This window comes from Brachyhypopomus gauderio, chromosome 3 (assembly GCF_052324685.1).
Source record: "Brachyhypopomus gauderio isolate BG-103 chromosome 3, BGAUD_0.2, whole genome shotgun sequence".
NCBI classification, from domain to species: Eukaryota; Metazoa; Chordata; class Actinopteri; order Gymnotiformes; family Hypopomidae; genus Brachyhypopomus; species Brachyhypopomus gauderio.
In genome coordinates this window covers 10,848,334-10,871,497 of record NC_135213.1, presented here as the reverse complement: position 1 = coordinate 10,871,497, position 23,164 = coordinate 10,848,334, and the positions used below count along the sequence as shown (strand labels likewise).

The window sequence follows — 23,164 nt, the reverse complement described above, 5'->3', positions numbered from 1 at the left end:
CGAGTCAAGATGAAGGATGCGTGAGCGTGCACAAGGAGCGCGCGAGAGTGTACGCACATTTATAGAAATGAGTTACAGGAGCAGGCATAAAACATAGTTCCAAGTAGGCTGGCCGACACAGTGAAATAATAACTGATTAATTAGACTAATGCCTAATGACCCTATACGGAGACAGGCGGTTGTTTCATCCTTTTAATAGGTTGCCAAAAAGCGTGCAATCCAGATGGACAGTTACACATTCAGTTAATGCAAACAGTAAGTTAACATCTGACCTTTTAATTGATGTGAGGCAAATGCGATTTCTAGAAATACCTAGATATGCTTGTTTAAGTTAGCTGTGTTTTGCAGCTCAGTGTTACATCGCCTAAGCAGCATGAGGGAAACGCCAGGAGGGGCGGGGGGCAGCGGCGGAGGTACTCAGTGTGTCTCTACAGGCGTGTCCTCACCTGGGACAGGGAATCCGATGTAGTTGCGCTACGGTACAACGGATATTGCTGTGGGTTACGGAAAGGCGATCGGTTTCTAGAGGACTCAACAAAGAATTATACGGAAACACTGCATTAACCATTGCCGTTGGATGCAGGCTGGCAGGTACAGTAACTGGGAAACGCATGCATGTTGTTAGTTTTTGTGTAGCGGGATCTATGTAAGATGCATTTAGATGTTTGATTCGCTCTTAAATCACTGCCAGTGTTCCACAATAATCTTACTGAGCTAAAAAACACGCAGGTGAAGGTGACTTGTAAAGTGTGATGGAAGTGCCCTTTAAATTGCCGCAGTGGTGTGGAATCATGCCTAATGCAATACACACAAAAAGACGGTACACGTGGAGTTTTCTGGGTTATTTCTGCGCGAAACTTTAGTTCATTTAGCTTTGTGCGTGCGGTAACTAGTCAGTTATTGCTATTTAGGTCATATACAATCGTAGTTTATTAAATAGCCTATTATTGAAGTGATGACATAATCCGTTCTGACATTTCATCATCTTTTAACTTAATAATCTATATGGGGTTTAAAGTGCAAGTGTCTTTTTGGTCACTTTCTGTATTGTGCTGAAGGAATGTCGAGTGTTCCCTATAGGCTAACCTATGTTTTGGCACTGTTTTCATTAAACAGTCCAAGCTGATTGACGGTCCAAACTGCAAAACAATATGTAAAAAAATAGGCAAGTTAACTGTAAAGGCATAAGAATGCCTGTCAAAAAGTGCAAGAAAGCTATTTTTAGCCAGCCAGATTTATTAAATTAATTTCGTTAATAATCACATAGTTGCCATCCAGGCTTGTAAAGCATTGGGTCTAACAGGGTAGCTGCTGATTGTAAACTGTAGTTCTTGTCATGCTTAGATGTTATTAATGAGAATGGTGAAATCACACCAATATTGTATAATGGCCCAATTCCATAAAACATATGTGTATTTTTTAATATTGTTGGTGCCTGGTTTCATCATTTTTAGTAAATATATAGTTTAATATTTTTGGGAGGCAATGAAACACAACGTCCATGGCATACAATACACAAAAGCAGTGGCATATTTGTGTAAGATACATTGTGGTATTATGAATCTCTCTTTTGAATCAGTATATTTCTGTTTCTTATGCTGCTGGGATTAATGCAGATGCTCTGAAAACAGATTGGCTGCTGATGTTAATAGAAACGCTGTAGCCATATTTTCTTGTTAAGAGAATGAATTGTGTAGGAGGAGCTGCTCCTACATTAAAAATGCAGTTTTAAGCCAGCATCTTCAAGAGATTGCAGAAAAATTATTTTAGACCTTTTGCTGGGATAATTCACCACAAAAACATACAATGCTGTATTGGAGGCATACATTGTTTTTGTTTTGGAGGCTTGTGCCTATACACTTGGACTCCTCAGCTCCTTTGAGCTGTGTGGGGGATTATCTTCCTTAAGAAGGTCAGTACACATTTAGTGTATGACAGACAAGTGAAACATGAGATTATATCTTGAAATATCAACCTTTCCCTTGTAATCCACAGCAGTACATCCCACGCTGGTCCTGGTGGTTAATTATGCATGATCTATGTGTGTTATTTCAGGTCAGTCTCCTTTCCAGGCCTTCATCATGGGAGCAGGTTCAGTTCTACATAATTCAGTAGATTTCAGTGAACCTCACATTATTTGGGAGATTGCACTTCTTCCTGAATTGCATTAAATCATTAAAACATCAGTCAGGAGTGACTGCTTGGCAGGTTAGTTTTGAGTACGGCAGTGGACCAGACGTAAAGGTAAAATCAACACAGTCACAAACAGACAGAAACATTCATAGAACTAGCACTCATGTGGCCACAGTCCTGTTTACATTCACCTGATTTAGCAGAAGCCCATATCTACTGTAATTTCCAAAACTGCGTAATTGTCTCCTCCGAAAGCCTATTTAACTTAAATCAAGTCAAACTCGTCTTGATTTAATGAAGTTAAATGTTAATGTTCAAAGTGCAATTAGATATGCAAATCCCCCAAATATGCACATCATAAAATAAAGTATGTTGTTGTTCAGTTATTTATTTAATAATGTTTTAATTGTCTTGTCATATGGGTATTTCTGGTCAGCAATCTCAGTATTAATGATTATTATTGGTGACCTGATAATACTTTATAATATCCTCCAATAGCATGATGTAGTTAGATTAGTGCTCTGAGATGGAGAATTCACAAGCCATAAAAGCACACAATTTGGTTACTGTATTTAAAGGCCATGTGGAAATAGGTTTTTGGTTTGGTGGACAGATGGCCTTATCAGAAATTATTCTTTTATCTCTGTCTGCAGTGTTTAAACAATTAATTATACATTTTGAGATTTTATTTTAGGAGTAAGCAAGTTTTAGTGGTAAATGCAAACCTTTTGATATTGAGAATAAATAATTTGACCCGTCAACCTTGTTCTAAAACCTAAATTTTTAAACTTCAATCTGTGGACAAAACTAATATATGTGTCCCAATTCAGAATGAGTCCAGATACAACTAAACCAGATTTGTCTGGTATGTAAATAGATTTTGGTGTTTGAGCCAACGGGTTCACCTCTGTGTACCCCTAGCTCCCTTGATTGTCTAAGGGTGACATTAAGACTACCCTTGTCCCCCAGACCAAGACATGCAGTGCTGAGCATAAGACATCATCCATAATATGAATATGTGAAAAGTATATGGAGGAAAGATGAATCTACAGAGAAATTAATCATTATTAAACACTATTCTGTTCAGTTTTTAGAGAGTACAAAATGCAATGGAAATGAAAATAAAATGATGACGAAATTACTCAAATCACTACAATTCACGAAAAGGGTTAAGCTTAAATTATCTTCAGTCATGACCTTTTTAATGCTTTGTAGTGTGATTGCTCATTGCATTCACTGGGAAAACATTTTCTTACTTACGTAGCTAGGCAATGGCATATGACATTCAATAACCGATCCTCAAATGACAGCTACAGCGTCCAAGTGTGACTCATTTTCTTGTGAACTCATCTTTGATTATAACTAATTATTTATTATTTTTCTTGTTTTTTTTCTATACAGAATGAAACTTGACAGCAGGAAGATGACTTAGCAGCCAGTAATAGCACTGCTGAAAATCTCGTGGTCTCAGAAGGATCTGAAAGGACTTTAGCCCCATCTGTACTAACATTATGGCTGTGACTGTGGAGCTTCAACGGTCTCCCATCTCACTGACTCTTCTCTGCTGTCTCACACCCATCCTGTGGGCTTTCCCCTTTGGGCCTCTGCTTGAGCTGGACGTCATTCCCAGGATCACTGTGCCCATCAACGGTATGATCAGTCTCATTAAATAAGCCTATATAATAATAATAATTGCAGTATTACTGCATGGTGTGGATTTGAAACATCACTGAGTGGGAAATTAAATTTATGCACATAATATGCCAGCAATGCAAGTTTTATTAATCCCCATTAACTTTGTTATAGTTTAACTTTGAAATCCAAAGATTGTGCATTAATCCATCATAATACACTATATTACCAAAAGTATTCGCTCACCTTCCTTGACTCACATATGAGCTTAAGTGACATCCCATTCCTAATCCATAAGGTTCAATATGACGTTGGTCTACCCTTTGCAGCTAGAACAGCGTCAGCTCTTCTGGGAAGGCTGTCCACAAGGTTTAGGAGTGTGTTTATGGGGATTTTTGACCATTCTTCTAGAAGTGCATTTGTGAGGTCACATTGTGATGTTGGATGAGAAGGCCTGGCTCTCAGTCTCTCAGCCTGGCTCTAATTCATCCCAAAGGTGTTCTGTCAGGTTGAGGTCAGGACTCTGTGCAGGCCAGTCAAGTTAATCTGCACCAGACAAACATGCCATCCTGTTCCCACAAATTTGGGAGCCTGGAATTGTCCAAAATGTCTTGGTATGCTGAAGCATTCAGAGTTCCTTTCACTGGAACTAAGGAACCAAGCCCAGCTCTTGAAAACCAACCCCACACAATAATCCCCCCTCTCTGCCGAAAGCTGGTGACCTCTTCGCACTATGCGCTTCAGCATCCGCTGACCCCGCTCCATCAGTTTACGTGGCCCACCACTGGCTGAGTCATTCCCAAATACTTCCATTTTCTTATAATACAGTTGACGGATGACTGTGGAATATTTAGGAGCGAGGAAATTGGACTGGATTTGTTGCACAGGTGGCATCCTATCACAGTTCCACCCTGGAATTCACTGAGCTCCTGAGAGCGACCCATTCTTTCACAAATGTTTGTAAAAAACAGTCTGCATGCCTAGGTGCTTAATTTTATACACCTGTGGCCATGGAAGTGATTTGGACACCTGATTGCGATAATTTGGATGGGTGAGCTCACACGGCTCTTGCAGCTCACACGGCTCTTGCTGGACCCACGTAACAGTTCAAAGTCTGCTGTGCATCCACACATTCAGGAGTGTAAGCACGAAAAGAACATTGGTGGAAGTGAACAAACAGCTGTGATCTGACACGCACAAAATTGTGCTGAGTGATGGGTAAATACCAGCTAAGCCGGAATAACGTTCCTAGTTTGGGATAAAGCCAAACATTCTACTAAATCTCCAGACTCTCCAACTGCTGCCTGTTCACTGTGTATAAGCCTTACAGCTATAGCAATGAAGATGAATGTGAACGGAGATCTAGAGAACATACAGCATTTATTCAGTCAGGATATTCGGTCCATGAAGTCAATAGAGATCTATTCAAATGGGTAGCATTTGTGCCTTGTCAATCAAAATAAATGATTATGTTTAAGTTAGCCTAGCACATGCGATCATACGTATACTACATGGTTGAGTAAGTAATCAAAATGTAAAGAGTAAATGGACAATGAAACATCAAAGCAATTACAGCAAATTTGCCTTACTTTCATTAATCCAATGAAGTGTCATCCAAGACAATACAATTAGCTCAACAGTTAATATTAAATTGAATTTAGGATATTACCACAATACTTGATATGCAATAGAAGACTACATAGTATTGAACTGATAATGATATTAAAAGCTTGATGAGTGATTCTATGTTTTCAGATCATCTTATTTTCCCTCATGTTTAAGATGTCCTTGACCTACATTTGAGGACAGAGAGTTTATGGAGTGTGTGTGTGTGTGTGTGTGTGTGTGTGTGTGTGTGTGTGTGTGTGTGTGTGTGTGTGTGTGTGTGTGTGTGTGTGTGTGTGTGTGTGTGTATGAATTTCAGTTCTTGAGGTCTCTGGGTTTAGTGATATCTCCCATGCTCCAGATTGTCTGCTGTAGTGCCTAGCAGACCTGAACTAATGTTGCAATGGAATATTAAATATTTATCCATAACTTGTCTGGAGTAACAAGCAGGGGAGATGAGCAGGGGAGGTCTTGGGAGATGAATCCTGTTTCTGATTATAGTAGCTGATCTAAAGTTAAAACATGATTATTGTATGTCCTGTGTATGTTTTTTCACTGTTTTCAGGATTGTCTGATAAGACTCCTCTATGAATAGCAAGAACTGGGCCACTAGAGTAAGAGAAGATCTGTATGTCGATCTGAGTGTAAGGACGGTGAGATCTGAGAAAAGCCTTTATTTTCTGATGATTGATCAGCTTCATTTGATTTTGATATTTTGTCTTCCTGGGGAGATGTTTTTTCAGATTACAATTAGCTTTCACAATTCTCACCAGCGGCTGTGAAATGTTGTTTGCGAAATTAATAAAGGCGCCCGTTTTGTTCAACCCTTGAAGCAGAAAAAACATACCTGTCTTCAGGTTCTACAAGAATTGTTTAGGATTTGAAAAAAAAGCATGCCCAAGTGTTTTTCAGAGTGGCACGTGTAGTATAAAGGAGCCTGAAGTGTAAAGAGTATTGAAAAGATGTTCTGCAGTGACTGCCAAGAGGTTGAAGGCTCAAATCTTAACTGGTGTACCCACAAAATGATGCAGTAATATGTATGGAGTGTTTCATTTTTTGTATGAATTATATGGGGATTTATTCATGTAAAAGGGGTAAACATTTGCTTATGTTTTTGACAGTAACATTTGCGGGATGTTACTGAGTACATGGTGTGGCGCGTCCCCAGTGTCGGAGCATGAGTACACCTCTACAGTACTCATTAGGTATGCTGCTGGCGGTTTTTAGGCATGTCACTATTGTGATGGTGGGTCCCAGCACACACAACTGCCTAGTCCGCCCTCCTGGGCTCTGTTTGGAACAAGGGGATAGAGTGAGTCATCACGGACACATGTACATGTACAACCACACACACACTAAGCCCACACACACACACACACTAAGCCCACATCCTCAATGACATGTGAAGTGGCTGAAGACAGACATGGTTGTGCAGTGCACCGTGCTGAACGTGCTTGTCCCAGGAGCAGATCAGATTTTAGAGAGACAGGTGTGTAGGGAAACAAAAACAATAGTGGGTGCAATTTTTGAAGCAAACTAGAAACAAAACAATAGCACCAGAGCGGAGGTGGAGGGGTGCACACGCCCACATGCAGTCACACTGGTTTACTCGACTTGTGTGCACATGTTACGTTTCACCATTTCGGAACAAAGGTCAGGGTGAAGCCTGAATGCTCGAGCCCACATTTATCAGCAACTGTGTTAGCATGCACGCGTAAGCACAAACAAACAGAAAAAGGTTTTCAGAGGAATTGATTGCTGAGTTAACCTAGAGTGTTTCTATACAGTATTTTGCTTCCATGACTTGCATGTTTAACTCTGGTTAATGTTTGAGATGGCTTCTTTTGTAATTAGGGTTCACACACACATAGTGTGGGAACCCTATTGTAATTGTTAGGATTTTTCTTTCTTATTCTTTGTCCCATTTTTTGACCTAAAACGTATTGTGCAGCCTAGACCGTAATGCCTAGAAACCCCAAACTTGGCAAAAAGGTTCAGTTAACTCCAAGGACCAGATTCCCATACAGGGACCCAAATTGGCCTGATGGTGGCGCTATAGCAGACCATATTGACTTTTTGTCCATATCTCCTACACCGTAAGTCCTAGAACCAAAATTCCAGTTCCTATACATTCCTTGACTAAATTCAATAGGACAATTAATATACAACCATTAAGCTCCGCCCACTTAGATTTCGAGTTAATTTGCATAATGTGCAAAATCACACACATCTTTGAGCGCGAACTAGTCCCTGGATTTTTCACATACATGCACATATGTGGTATCAAAACGTTCAGAAGAGTCTGAACTTTAAAATGTATCCAACAAAAATGCTAATTTCTTCACTACCTAGTCAGTATAAGCCAATCAAATGAGGGGGCGTAAATTCAATAGTAAATTTTGCGCATATGGAGCTCTAACTTAAGAAAACTTGCATGTAATGAGATGGCACTTCACAGACAGCTTCCCTGTGAGGGTCTGGGGCAGCTCGCAGAGGTTGCCATACCTCACCTGCTAGGGGGCGCTATAACATGCAAAAATTTGCCCCATGCACTCAGATTGGCCGATCCACATGAAACTTGGCAGACATCATCTATGGGCCTCTGGGAACCAGGTCCTAAAGCAGACACTCCATACTTCCAAAATGGCTGACGTAATCGGCCAATCAGTGATCGGCACGCGTTTGACAGGCTTACCATTGGTCGATCTGCACGAAACCTCTTGGGTGTGGACAAGTACACGCCCCCTATGACATAATCCAGCCGGGTGTCGATTGGCCACTGGGGGGCGCTATTGCAAAAAAAGCAAGTGTATCCCCTACATAATTCCACTTGGGAACATGCAATTGGACTCTTTTGATTCCTTGCAGTAGTGCGAACAACTTTCCCATTACATGTCCTATTAAAAAATGCACAGTTTATTTACAGTTAATAATAGTTTGAAATCATCACTTTTCATACTGCTCCTAGGATTTTCATACTATCATGTCAAGCAAAGTCTTATAATACTCTACAGAGTGTGAAATCAAAAAACAATCCAAAGATTTTGGATTTGAGGACACTTATACCTGCTAAAAAATTTTTTAATGGACAGCATCAATACATATAATATTCATATTCTTAAAGCTCTTTCATATTTTATCCAATTCTGGCCAAAATGCACAAGCCCATTCAGAATCCCATCCTGAACAAATTTGTCAAGTTTCATCTAAATTGGTTATTGTATGGCTCTACAGTGCAGTATTATATACAATGCATAAAAATGCATGTAAAGTCCCTCTGTCACCTTCTCCTTCTCACACGCACGCAAGCTGAAACTCACACTCTCAGTCTCTCTCACACTCTCACCCACATTCCCCCTCCCATCTCTGTGCCCTAAGTAAACATTGCTCTGGCTACCTAGATCTCTCTGTGTCTATTAACCAGGCACACACACATACAGGAGCAAGCAGGCCTTCCTATAGCATTCACAATGACACTTCTCTAGCCATACCCACCCATATCCCAGTGACTAACAGATGCTCATACAAACTGACATTTGGCTTCTTTTTTGTCTCTCTCTCACACAAACACACAGACACACACACCTTTATACCTATATGTATGTATAGTTTCTATGTATACTTATGTATGTATGTATTAGTATATGTTGTCATAGTTTGAATACATATACTACCACACACACACACACACACACACACTTCTACCTAAATGTATGTATAGTTTGTATGCATATCTATAGTATATGTATAGTATATGTCAGTCATACCAGTGATGTCAGTCATATCAGACATGCCAGTCCAGTCATGTCAGTTATATCAGTCATGTCAGTCATGCCAGTCATGTTCTGCCAGTCATGTAAGTCATGTCATGCCAATCATTTCAGTCCAGTCATATCAGTCCTGTCAGTCAAATCTTCAAATCATTACAGTCATGTCAGTCATATCAGTCATGTTAATTTTGTTCGTCATGCCAGTGATGTCATTCCAGTCATGCCAGTCATATCAGTTATGTCAGTAATGCCAGTCATGTCAGTCATGCCAGGCTTTGCAGACTACATTCATACTTTGAATACACAGGCAGTCATGTTAGGCGTGCTACGTGTACAAGGAGTGAAATAACAAAGCATAGTCTCTGGCTCCCTCAATCTCTCTCTGTCAGTAATATAGAGGCCCAATCATGTATAGACAAGTGCAGGCCTTCCTATACTGTTCACATAGATGCAGCTCTAGCCAGATGTGCTATTTTTGTGTCTCCCTTTCTGACACACGCTGATGTCATCACACTCTACATCTGTAGAGCACACACTGGCCAAACCCAAACAGCTTTTTTTCACTTTTAGGTCTAAAGGACCTTTTGGGCTTCCTTTTGCCTATTGAGGCCAAAATGCCTATTGGTGTGTGAACCCGCCAATCGCCGCTTGCGGCTATATTATTCATTTGTTATTGTATTAAAACAGTTTTTCCATTTGCTTTAAAGGATACAAATTGACCATTTACATGAAAATATCCTGCAATAGATTATAAATAAATCTGAAATATATTCACTTTCACATTCTGTCACATTTTTCATTTTTGAAAAAAAAAAAAAAAAAATCAATATTTAAAAAAATAAGTCAGTGTTTTTGTCATGTGGTCCTTCCTTTTGCCCAGAGGTTCATGAGATCAGTATTTGGGATGAGGACAGTTAGGTTTTGTCTGTGTGTGTTTTAACAGTGTTCCAGGACCATGCAGGTCCAAGGACATTCTGTATGAGGGCCTGGGGACATGTTCACCAGTGCGTCAGCCCCCTGTTCAAACATGGCTACATTGTGTTATATCAAAGACTCTCTCATTCTAATTTTATCATTTACCAGGGGCTTTGAGTTTTGTGCAGAAAAACACAGACACGGGTTGCTTTATGGTTTAAGGTCTTAAATAATTTCTAGACTTTTTTGCATCTTTGGCTTGTGCTGCTGTGGGTATGTGTATGTGGGTGTGTGTGGGCCGGCAGTCCTATGTTTGTCTTTTGACCACTGCACGTCAGGACGGATCACACCAGACTGCTGCCTAGAACCACCTCTCTTTGTTCAGCTCCACTGCAGTGCCAAAGCTTTAACATGCTTGCATTGTGGAGAATTAGAGGTTTTAGTGGCTTATTAAGTAAATGGTGTATGGGGGAGGGGTGTTGGTAATGGGAAGATGGAGGTGGGGGGGGGGGGGGGTGTTTGAGGGACATCACATGGCCTGATACTGCCAGCTTCTGTCACTCTCACAATACAAGTGTGTCTTTAAATATTATTTAAACATATAATGTGCAGTGGCATATGCTGTATGAATATTTCAAATAGACTGGACCAGCAAGTTGCAGGAAGTTGTTTTCTGCCTGTCAATAATAATGATAATAAGTGTTTTATAAATTCACATCTACAGGTTATGTCTGTATAGTTATTTTGTCTCATATTCCTTGTTGGCTCAGCCTTATTGATGAAAACTGAATCAGTTTTGACTGAGTGTATTTAAAGCGTGGAAGAGTGGTGTTTGGTCTCGCCTCAGTGAGCTGTGGGTCCTCTGCTAGAATTGTGGATCAGTGCTTGTGGCAGTGCAGAGTGTGGGATGGATGGTTCAAGTTTGAGGTAAGGCAAAAAAAAAAGGTTTAAAAATGAGCATGAGTCATCTCGATGCAGATTAAACATCTTCTTCCTCTTCTCTGCACTTTATGAGTGCTGTTCCAGTCCTCCTGGTAATGCTACTAGAGCTCTGGCTTTGGAGATTCCACCTGATCCTCTTTCATTTATTGGCGGATTCAGTTGTGTGATCAGCTGTGGCGCAGATCATCTCTTCGTTCGTCTCTGAGAAATTCCCCCCCTGAGTTCTGACACTGTTTGGACCAATCTGGTGCAAGTGTGCCATTATGTTGTTGACACCATTTGGCCATGTGAGTCCTTATTTTTTAACTGGGTCTGGGACTGTTCGCAGGACTCCTGGGGTGTAATCATTTCCATGGCTCAGCTATAAACTACAGCACTCTGCTACTTGAGGAAGGAGCTGGGATACTGTATGTGGGGGCCAGAGAGGCTTTGTATGCTCTGGACTTAGCTAATGTCTCCGCTACCCGCAACGGCTCTGCTGTGAGTACTGCCGTTTGCTCCTGTATCTTTGAGTAACTGTTACACGCCTCTGTGATGCTCACTTTTCTGTCTTCATAACAGATTGACTGGGCTGCATCTGCAGAGCAGAAAAGACAGTGCTTAAGTAAAGGAAGAGACAATCAGGTATAGTCATATACTCCCACATGGAGCTGAACTCTATTAATGTCTCCCCCTGCAGCTCCTCATCTCAATAGGGTTCTCTTTAAATATCAACTGTACCTGAGGCAAATTTAAGCTCGTTTAGTTCTCACGCATTTGCTATATCTCACCCACTTCTTCCCATGAACTCTACTGAATAAGGCTTCATTGATCTAAAATCATATGTTGGGAGCGGGAAACTGGTACGAAGAATATACATTTTATCCTCAAAGCTAAACTTGTACAGAGCGGCAGTCTTTATTGAGCCTTCCATAGTGATTCATTCTCCCTGTGGCTCAAGGCTTAAAGTTTTAGCTTTAACATACATGCTATTCTATTCACACAGTGGCCAGTCCCTCTAAACGTCCAATGAGAGTTTTATAGGTGGATTTGTAGTGCCATCCAAAAGTAGGCCTGTTTCTAGTTATACTTTTGTAATTTCCAAGAGTCCGTGTACATGAAGTAATTGTTTAAATGCTGTTCTGCCACAGACAGAATGCTACAATTACATCCGGTTCCTGGACCGTTATAACGAGACTCACCTCTACACCTGCGGGACCCACGCCTTCCGCCCCCGCTGCGCATACATCGTGAGACCAGCCTGCTACGCTGTGCTGAAATGATGTCTGGCTGAGTTCAGCAGACCTCAGACAAAATGTGATATCCTTTTGTGTTGTTCCTTCCAGGATGTTGAGCGTTTCAGCTTTGTGCGTTTCGAGGAAGGCAGGGAGAAATGTCCTTATGACCCAGCAAAGGGTTACACTGGTCTCATCGTAGGTAAGCAGCGTCTATTTGGAACACTGGACAGTCACTGGAAACTGCAAATGTTTCTCCCGACAGTTGTTTTGCTGCGTGTCTGACATGACTGAACCTATGTTAAGGTGCTGTTCACTTTTTTAGATGGTGAGATGTACTCAGCCTCTCAGTACGAGTTTCGAAGCAACCCTGACATTCGACGCAACTTCCCCTTCCCAAACCTCAGGACAGACGAGGCTCCGACAAGATGGCTGCTGGGTACGCAAAGAACTCCCTCAAAAGTATTTGTGAAGTCTTTTAAAGCAGTTAATGTCTCAATAAGACAAGGCCACCGTTACCGCGTACAATGCTTATAAAGACCATAATTGTTTGGTTATTGTCTGTGTGGCAGCTAAGCCTACTGTGTTCTCTGCAGAGGCGGACTTTGTTGGTTCAGCATTATTGAGGGAAAGCATCAACAGCTCCACTGGGGACGATGACAAACTTTATTTCTTCTTCACGGAACGAAACCAAGAGCAGACCGCCTACACCAGTCAAACCAGAGTAGCCAGAGTGGCCAGAGTCTGTAAGGTACTGGCTTAATACTCATTTGGGAATTTCGCTATAATCTAACTTACAATTTAAAAGGATTATTAAAACACTTGACTTCGACATAATAGCACATACATAAACATACATATTTGTGTTCTCTGAATTGTTTTGTGTATAAATGTGGTTTTAAATATTCATATTACGCTTGTCCAGTTGATGTGAAAGGGCTCCATAACATGTGTCTGACACTACCCTCATTTCAGTCTGTCTTCTTGGGAGCTCTGCAGTGTGCACTGTTGCCAGGCAGCATAGACCCTGCCTCAATCTCTAAGCACATAGACATAGCCATACACACACACACACACACACACACACACACACACACACACACACACACACACACACACACACACACACACTCCATCTTTTCTTTTTGCTGTTATAGCCCATACCTTAATTTCGTCTATTTATTATGCCTCCTTTTGCAACTGTGCCCTGAATCTCTCCCACTAAACTAGGAGTCTCATCAGCTCTGGCTGTGTTAGTATTCTCCACTGTTTCACTCTGCTGGTTAGACCTCACTTCTCTGTGAAGCAGGTCAGGTCCCTCACTGGCTGCTTTGGCAGAGCAGAGGATTCCAAAGCAAAGTAGGCCACACTATGGGAACACACAGCACGTGCACTCATCAACACCTCTACACACACCAACACACACAAACATTTCTCATATCTCTGAATCTAGGTTTTCATTTGCAGGATAGGGCTTGAGAAGTTCTGAAAATAAACTATTTTTACATACACTTTGGAGTGATGTTAAATTGGCATTAAGCTGCCGATCGTCTTTCAGTAACTTCTTTGGTCATTTTGGTTGATTTCAGTCCATTATAATCAAATCCATTTTGTCATGAGACACAATAAAATGGATAACCATGACTGAAAGAAAGGAGGACCTTTACACGGTTGGGATTCCCAATTTTCTTGCATCTGTTGGATAACACACATAATGACATACCAGTCTGAGGCATTTATTAAGGGAACTGTTATGTGAAACTTGTGATTAGCCATTACAATGTAGTGTTACCTTCCAGCACTGCAGGAGTTGGATAGAATCTGTTTTACAGCATATGTTGTTATCTTAATTTGGACGCAAACTCATGTCCAAAACAGTGGTCTCCCAAACATAATGCTCAATGTAGGCATAACTACTTTACCAGAAGGATTGCCTGTTGCTTTGTGTACCAATTCTTAGAGGATTATGAATTGTGAAAAAAGCTATTTGATGGGAGAAATGTAAGAGGAAGCAAATTTGTATGGTTTAAGAAATACTGCAAACATTTCTCCACATGGCTTAAACACAGGGCAATCATTCCATATGTATCAAAATTATAAAAATGATTATACTGTGGTTTGCTGCACAAAAGTCGTACATTGTGGTTTTAATACAAATTATTATTTTAGTTGTATATTAGTCCTGTTGCTTCCTCTGATTCATCTTGGTTCATAACTAGTAAATACCTTGTAAAAATATACTGTGTGTTCAGTATTATTGATTAGGAAGAGACAGAGTAATTTAGTGGGACAGTTCCCTACTGGTCAGAGCACTGCAGGTTATAAAAATGATGGATCACTGCTGTTTGCAAAACCATACAGATTATTCCTGATTTACTTCATACTTCTTTTTATTATGAAAACAGCAAAGATATTAATGCAGTAAAAATACTTTCAAATCAGTTCAAACTGAGACTGAAATCAAGACACCTATAAAAAATGGAGGCCATCTCTAAAAATACCCCCGATAAATAAATAAATAAAAATATAAACAAATCTGTTGACAGAAAAATAGGACAAGTTTGTGTTATGATATCAATGACGTAATTTATCTGTCAACAAAAACCAAGCAGGAGCAAGGAAAGGGTTTTGCAAATGAGTAAAAAATACAGTCCAATGGATGCTTTATTGTAAAAGATTTATTATAGAAATTGTATGAGATGTATGCAGTATTTCATGGAAAAGATAGAAGTTCCAGTTGTTTTTGCAGACTGCAGCTTCTGCGATAATTTGGAATATCTCTGGATTTGCTTTGTGCAGCTTCACAGGTCAATATCAACTATCGAGCTGAGACCCTGTTACTATCCTCTAAGGACCAATGACAAACTGCAAGTGTAGAAAATAGGCCTCATACTGACACCACTGATGCCATAATGCAGAAATCATTTCAAGCAGACATTATGCAGTGTGGGGATTACATCTTCCTCCAGTAAGTTTCTCAACTCAGGAGAGAAAAAAGACTTTTGTCTGTTGTATAACGTTCTGTACCTCAAAAAGTAGAAGTTTAGATTCAAGGCCTGGAAAAGACAATCCTACTTCACTAGAGAATTGGTCCAAGAAACGCTGGGGTGGTGAAATTCCTTCATAATGAGGCAGGGGCTTTAAAACTATTTTTGCAAAATCCTCCACTGAGACTCTACCATTTTCCTACACCTTTCTCTCCTCGTGAGTGTGGGAGTAGAGTAATTGTTGTGGCTCAATCTAGCTCAACGCTGGCCTATGAAATGGTCCAAAATGGTACACCCTACCTAGTAAATACAGTTAGTCCACTTCCAAATGCAGCCCACAGAAATAAGTGTCAATGGTGCATAATAAACAATGTGCTGCAGACTGGGTCTCTATGTCGAGGCTGCATCATTTATCAATATAGTCCCCATAAGTAATGACTGACATTAAGGTAACTTGCAAAAAAAAAAAAATTTCATATGCAATGCACAGGTTATTCCTCTAAAGAAAATCCAACTTAAATGATTCACATTTTTGTTATTGTTACATTACATGTTTTAAGTAACAACTTGTCTAGCAGGTATTTGTTTAGATTTCAAACATTGTAGCAAATATATTTGTACGACCTTGAAAACAATCGATATTCAGTCTTCCCCTCCCCTGTTTTGGGTCAAAGAAGGATTTTGGAGCCAAGACTTTTTGTATTTTTCCAGCATAACAATCAGGGGGTCGGGAGTTACTGTAGCACTCAGCAGTCACTGCAGGCACTGTACTTGGTAGGGATGTAATTAGAGTGAATCTGCTTAAACAGGCACAGTGTACGCCTCAACTTTTACCCTCAGCCCCTAAACATTTACTCTCACCCCTACTTTCAAAAGATGTCCCAGTAATTGCCTTTGTCAAGATATTTTCTCTCTCTCTCTCTCTCTCTCTCTCTCTCTCTCTCTCTCTCTTTCCTTTCTCTCTGAGGTTTTGAATGTATAATTCATTAATTTTGCCATTGTTCTTATCATGGTATTTCAACATTCCATCTCTTTAAAAAGAAAATTATTAGCATCGTCTCTTTAAACATGTCACTTTTTCATCTAAATTTTATAGGGTGACATAGGAGGTCTGAGGACTCTCCAAAGGAAGTGGACGTCCTTTCTGAAGGCGCGTCTGGTGTGCTCCGTGCCCGAGTACGAGTTGCAGTTCAACGTGCTACGCAGTGTTTTTGTGCTGGAAGGAGCTAGTGTGCATGGCAGCATCTTCTATGCTGTTTTTGGACTTGAATGGTGAGAGAAATGGGTCACATTTATAATGCAATTGACCTTGAATTAGTCACTGAGGTAGAACTGGTTGTTTAAGATAAATTATATGTTATTGGGACTATTTAAAACCTTAATAGAGTATGTGGAGTATGTTGATTCCCTACTTAGCTTTTGCTTATGAGGAATTATCTTCAGTAAAATCCTGCATACTGGTTTATAAGGTGGATAATGTAGTGTAGTGGGTAACTGCTGCCTCTCCTTTAGGGGATCGGGGTTCAATCCTTCTCTGCGTAAGTGCTTTATGCTATGCTGTTAGGAGTCCTTAGGCACCATACACACCTACCTCAGTAACATGATTGAAAATTGTAAGTTGTTGTGGATTAGAGCGTCTGCCAAATGCGTTAAATGTGAGGTCTCTTTTAGGCGTATTCCAGAGGGTATGGGAAAAGATGTTCCCTGCCCCACAATGTTATCTCATTAATGTGATGTGAACAGAGGCAACGTTAATCTTGTAAAATGTGACGTACTGTTGGATTACCAGCCAGAGGTGTTATAATTGAAGAGGCTTTTAGAAAAACGGTTTAGGGAGCATTGCATTAACCAGCCCACATACGCAGCTCCCCACATGACAGAAAGAGAGTGCAAAGGACTGCAGCAGATATGTAGGAGCAGAGGTTAAAAAGAGGTGGCAGTGAGTGTATGTCAAACCCTGTCAGACTGACCTTTTAGACTGTGTAAATCTCTGAGAGAGCGTAACTCAGACTGGCCCAGCTTTTACGTTGTACTTTCACAGTAATAGGGTTGGTCAGTACTGCCTGGGCTAGCCATTTTGGATTGTGATGTGTAAATGTTGTCATGTGAACTCATGTGAAGTTATATGAAGCGCAGTAGTGTTGTGATCATTCAGTTATGAATATGATATATTAACAAACAATGGTAAAACCAATTATACTTTGAAAATGATATTCAGAAGAAATAAATGTCAGGGAATACGTTATCACTTCTAATATACTCTGCAACATAACTAAATAAACACACCTAAAATCGTTATTTACTCACCAGACATCTTTATGTTCTTGACAGTGATTGAGTTATACATGAAATTTGACAATGGTGGCAGTTACAGGTTATACTTGAAACTGTTTATTATCTGTTACTGACAAGTAGTCGCCTGCCCAACACCTCTTTTCTCTCTCTCTCTCTCTCTCTCTCTCTCTCTCTCTCAGGAAAAATGTTAAAACATCTGCGGTCTGCCAGTACTCCCTCAGAGATGTCAAGGCTACATTTGATGGGCCCTACATGGAACTCCAAGACTCAAAATGGAGGGAGTACACAGAGAATGTTCCAGAACCTAGGCCTGGCTCAGTGAGTGTCCTTTTTTAAAATCAGTCAGACTTTAACCAAAATTTGGAAATGTTCAGTCTATATCAATTTCTCTTTCTCCCCCAGTGTATAATGGATCAACATCGTGCTCAGCTCATAAATTCATCACGTGACCTTCCAGACAACGTGCTCATGTTTGTTAGGAGACACCCTTTGATGGCCAGAGAAATTCAACCAATAGGAGGGCGACCCCTGTTGTTCAAAAAGAGTGTTGACTACACCAGGATTGCTGTTCAGAAAGTCACAGCCTTGGATGGGAGAACCTATAATGTGCTTTTTATTGGAACAGGTGCCTTAGCCTCTTTCACTACTCTTAGTATTAGTGGATTCAAGGTTGAATATTATTGATATACAGTATAAATATATCATACTACATATCGTATAAGCACATTGTACGTTCTATGTGTGTGTGTGTGTGTCTGTGTTTGCTCATGCAAGTACAGATGAAGGCTGGCTCAATAAAGCTGTAACAGTTGGTGATCAGGTGCACATCACTGAGGAACTCCAGCTGTTTAAGGAGCCACAGCCCATAAACAACATAGTTCTTTCACATAAACAGGTACAATAACTGATGCCACAAACCTGCTGCTCACACTACAAAGCTGCACCTGTCATTAGGTATATAACGGCACCTTATTATACTCTCAGAAGTGCTTATTTGGCCTGTCTCCCCATTATGCTGAAACGGATGCATAATAGAGACACAATAAAGATGCACGTAGATGACCTTGGAGGTGTTATGATGTTTCATTTTGGTGCACAGAGGAGTGTGTATGTGAGTGCATCGTCCGGAGTGGTACAGCTTCCCTTCTCCGTGTGTGTGCGCTACACATCGTGCTACGAGTGTGTGTTTGCCCGAGACCCACTGTGTGGCTGGAACGGGACACAGTGTGTTGACATATCATCCTATCCGGACACGTGAGGGCCAAGATTTTAAATATTTATTTTTCTTTTGACCACAATCAGTTTAAACACACATGTTGTATTTGTGTAAATGGTTGTCCATGGGAAAAGTCATGCGTTGCTTAGGAATAGAATTTGACATGAGAGCAGCTGCTGTCTGTTTCCTTTTTCAGGTCTAATCTAATCCAGGATGTTCAGATGGGGAATAGAGGGTGTGAAAACATCACAGCTGATGGTGTGTATCTTAGTATCTAAGATTTGGCTGATATTAAAGTGAAGCTTTCTCACATTTTACATCTGACACTTATTCAATGCCAAACACCAGCCTAGATTTTAAAGACCATAGTTATGTTTTGTATATGTCTCCAGTTGAATATAGTGTAAAAACTATGCAAATACCTAAATAACTCAGTATGTTGATGAATGTTAATGAGATTATGTGTTTATATAGTACGGTGGTGCAATGCTGGTATTTATGTTTTGTCTGCCAGGTTCTGTGCCCCAGCGCACTCGGTCTGTGATGGCAGGAGATGATGTTCTTCTGCAGTGTGAGATCCGCTCCAATCTGGCGGTTCCCCGATGGACCCTGAACGGAGAGCAGCTGCAAGGCTACGGCCCGGATGGAGGCTACCGGGCCGGCGCTGACGGACTACTCATCGTTGGGGCTCAGGGCAGACAGAGCGGCCGTTACTGCTGTTACGCTGTGGAGAACGATGTTTGGATTCCCGTGCGCAGCTACATGGTGAGGGTGCAGCCTGTGTCGAGACCTTCGCTCCATCCGCCCACAGACCCGACCGCTCTGCCCGAGAGTTTCTTCACCACCGCCAGTGTGCTGCCCACTCGGCCCCATGGAGGCCCCACGGAGCACTCCCCGTCCGTCGCATTCCCCTTCGGACCGGAGTCCCAAACCAGCCGACACAAAGAGGCCTTGTACATCTCCCTGGTGGCTGTTTTAGGTGGGCTGTGCCTTGTGCTGACCGTGGTTCTGCTGTACATCACCTTCTGTCTGCACAGCACCCCTAGTGGTGGGAAGTACACTCAGCAAGGGACATTGGTTACTGCTCCGACGGATCGAAAGTGGAGCTCCCACATGGAGCTGAAGACCATCTCCAGCCACTGTAATGGGAGGACCGAGCACGGTGGGGCAGCTTCAATGGACGGAGAGTTCCTGCAGATAGTTCCCGGCCAAGGTTTCGACTCCCCTAGCGAGGAGCCCCCTCCTGCACCGCCACTCCCCATGCCACCGCCCCTGCCAAACGCAGAGTATGCCAATGGCTTCTCATCTGCCTTGCCAAGTGTTTTGAGGAAGATGAACGGAAACAGCTATGTTCTTCTGGGGCAGGCAGACTCGGATATGACTTCTCCTCTCTACCATTCCTTCACAGAAGAGCTCAACAAGATTTTAGAGAAGAGGAAACACACGCAGCTGGAGGTACAGCTAGACGAGAGCTCTCTGTAGCCTATCTTCCCCAGTTTAACACACCAGGCACCCAAGAAGGGAAGCTGAACTGTTACCTGTTCTTTTATTCAAATACAAATACCCATGGTGGTGTATGTATTGTGCTGTTTTTGCACTGTATCCTGATGTACACCTCCACTATATCAAATGTGTACCTGCAGTGTACAAATTTTTTGAACTTTTATTTTTAAGTAGTGGGTCTTGTGAACTATGTTGTGAAACACATTTATTTCATCCACACTAGTAGGGGAATTGCCTAAGACAGAGATGGCATTCTCCAAGGACTGCTGACCAACAGCATGACTCTTGAGCATAAGCATGCAAACACAAAAAATGAAACCGGACACTGCAGATTACGGTTCACAGTTTTAGACCCAGATGTTCTTATTTATATTTATGGTATATTGCGTTTCAGTGTCTACAGATTGGATAAAAGCATAAATAATTGAACACTGTATGTAATACAATAATTTTTACAATAATTTCGATGTGCCACATATGTAACGCTCATTTCAATGTTGTTACTTTAATTGTATTGACATGCATTGATTGTGAAATCACAACAATGGAGGATTATAGCTGATGTGCTTCTTTGGATATCCCTGTATAAAAAAATCATTCACAGCATGACTTAAGACATCCAGGAAAACTGAACTCGAGTGCCAAATTGAAACAGCAATCTTTAGCCAAAGGATCATGTAGGAGGAAGAAATGAAACCAAAAACAATGTGTTGTCCACAGGAACATGTATGTGCAAAATCAAGAGGATACCATTTGTCTTTTGTGCTGATCGCTGCCATTTTTACCACCTTTTTTGTCAAGTGTGCAAATGTTTGGTTTTTTTTTTAAAGATCCTACGGTGTACAGAGGCCATAAAGATGAGTGTCAGAATTTTATTTACATAGATAAAAAAAAAAAACCTATGAAATTGTTAGGAGAGGATTCTGAAGCAGTGTGTGCATAAAACCCCTCACGTACCTTCTAGAGGACACTGCAGCACTGCTGAAGTGTCCTGTCTTGGCCTTGTGCCACATGAAGCAAAATTGCTGTAATTATAAAATAATTTCCTTGGTCTAGGTTTCCTTGGTCTACCTTGTGCATTTTATCCTTAGTTCTGAGCTTTAGTTTATTGATGTAATTTCACAGTCTGCACAGTATAAAGTACACTATATCACAGTACAAGATCCTCCATAGGTTTTTACAGGGCATGGGTTTGTATCTTATGTCAAGTTTTAAGTAGTCTTGTACAACCATACAAGTACAAGTATAAAAACATGTAGTTGTTGTGTGATTTTATCAATGAGTATGTTAACTTCACGTTATATTTTTAGCTTAAAACTGTTACCTAGGTATTAGCGTGAAAGCTCATATTCTGGATCTACTAATGTCTGTCGAATAAGTGCTCTGAGGAAGGCCTTTTTTAATCCTGTCTTTAAAATGTGTGGTTCTCTTACATGTGAAACACAGTTCTGTAGATCGGATAAAGCATTTTTTGCTAGCATTTCATCTGCAGCATTAGTGAACTTGAGCAGACAGCTAGTTCTCGTGTACCTGATGTACTGTATGTAGTGAAGCACATACACTATGACACTATGACCTGTTTTGCACTAACCTTTTATTCGGCTGCTGAATCAGCTTTTGCACTCGTCTCTAGGGCTCTCACCGCTTCACCTAGCTGACAGCATCAGCACTGCTTGGCATGGAGTCTTTTTTTGTATAGCAGAGCTAATGGACCACCACATATGGCTAACTTGTTCATGACACTGAGCAGACGACTCACAATGGAGACAGGGAGACCTAGTTCTAGCATTTCGATTTTCCCCCCACATTTTTTTCTCTTGCTTTATTCTTCAGCCTCCAGCAGCTTGTTTAATGTGACTCATTTTCCTTGCAACTGTTTATGACCCTTTACCACTTCATAACTGTTCACATTATACCAGGCTTAAAGGAAAGGCTTATGTTTTTCATATTCATTACATCATATTCATTTTCAATCAGCCCAAGTCATTAATGAGAGGTTTTAAATCAAGCTTCCTATTTTTGTTTTGTTTTACTTTGGTGGAACATATGGAGTGAGGATATTTTTGTAGGTTTGTGTCTTGGGTTTCAGGGTGGTAGGAAAAGATACCTTGTTGCACATCTGTTGTGTCGTCCTATATCAGTATTAAACAAAATGTCAAATGATCACAGAAATACTTTTCCTGTGAAGATAATTTCTAATCATATATATATAAGCATTGGAGGATTAAAAGTATGCCCTTCAGTTTTGTGAACCCCATTTTATGCCCTGAAGTCAAAAAACAAATATTTAATGAAAAATATATTCTTTCAAAAGCAATCAGACTACCACCAGCCCATTTTGTGTCAGTCTTGTATGTACATAGTTCATCAAGCTTTTCTAGATGCGAATCAGTCCCATCTGATTGTCCCATATGTAGCTGTTACCTAGCAACAGTGCTTAACTTAGAATTTTCTTTAATCCGCAGAATAGGGCAACTGGGTTTTCACTGGGGACAGATGATGTGACTGGTGTGCCCTGGCTTTATCTGGCTATAATAAGTGTAATGTATTAATAGATATACCACCTGCAGGGACAACCTGAAACTGTGAAGTCTGTTTTTTTTCCCCACAGTCGACCACCTCCTCCTCCAGCTTTTACAACCCAACTCCCTGCATTTGAAGCTTAATAAGATGAATTAATTCTGTAACTGATTCCACAAAAAGGATAATTAGGATTTAGGAAGAACATGTAATACCTGTTCATGCTAATGAGTTTGCCATCCTGTGTTTCAGTTTTTAATATTAAGCACATTTAATACTATCCCTTTTCTTTCAAACGTATGTCATGTACACCTTCATTACTACCCCCATTAGATTATGTGTAAAGCACCAGTTAAGCAGCTACCTTATTTCACACACATAATTTAAGAGTTTTCTATTCCAGTGTTCAAGAAATGACCAAATCACTTCACC

At 40.7% G+C, this 23,164-nt stretch overlaps 1 protein-coding gene across 4 annotated transcripts; it reads left to right on the top strand.

The window, feature by feature from the left end:
- The first annotated feature begins 123 nt into the window (after window positions 1-123).
- Window positions 124-22,454, top strand: sema4gb (sema domain, immunoglobulin domain (Ig), transmembrane domain (TM) and short cytoplasmic domain, (semaphorin) 4Gb). Of its 4 annotated transcripts, none has more exons than XM_076999457.1 (16): window positions 344-591; window positions 2,056-2,208; window positions 3,535-3,783; window positions 11,326-11,477; window positions 11,559-11,621; window positions 12,128-12,226; window positions 12,323-12,413; window positions 12,537-12,650; window positions 12,808-12,962; window positions 16,295-16,470; window positions 17,673-17,811; window positions 17,896-18,118; window positions 18,273-18,388; window positions 18,593-18,747; window positions 18,906-18,967; window positions 19,224-22,454. In XM_076999457.1, exons 3-16 carry the CDS (start codon window positions 3,645-3,647, stop codon window positions 20,189-20,191), a joined length of 2,652 nt encoding a protein of 883 aa, XP_076855572.1. In that variant the 5' UTR covers window positions 344-591; window positions 2,056-2,208; window positions 3,535-3,644; the 3' UTR covers window positions 20,192-22,454. The 4 variants fall into 4 exon arrangements, with proteins under 4 accessions (XP_076855573.1, XP_076855572.1, XP_076855571.1 ...); XM_076999456.1 differs by having other exon boundaries at window positions 2,056-2,244; XM_076999458.1 differs by lacking the exons at window positions 344-591; window positions 2,056-2,208 and adding an exon at window positions 124-255.
- The last annotated feature ends 710 nt before the right edge of the window (window positions 22,455-23,164 follow it).

Excerpts from the sequence above, each read along its gene's own strand:
- sema4gb (XM_076999458.1), top strand. The coding sequence starts at position 3,645 with ATGGCTGTGACTGTGGAGCTTCAACGGTCTCCCATCTCACTGACTCTT. Across the intron at positions 3,784-11,325 it reads GATCACTGTGCCCATCAACG|GACTCCTGGGGTGTAATCAT; the intron begins GTATGATCAGTC and ends GACTGTTCGCAG. Across the intron at positions 18,389-18,592 it reads TAGTTCTTTCACATAAACAG|AGGAGTGTGTATGTGAGTGC; the intron begins GTACAATAACTG and ends TTTGGTGCACAG.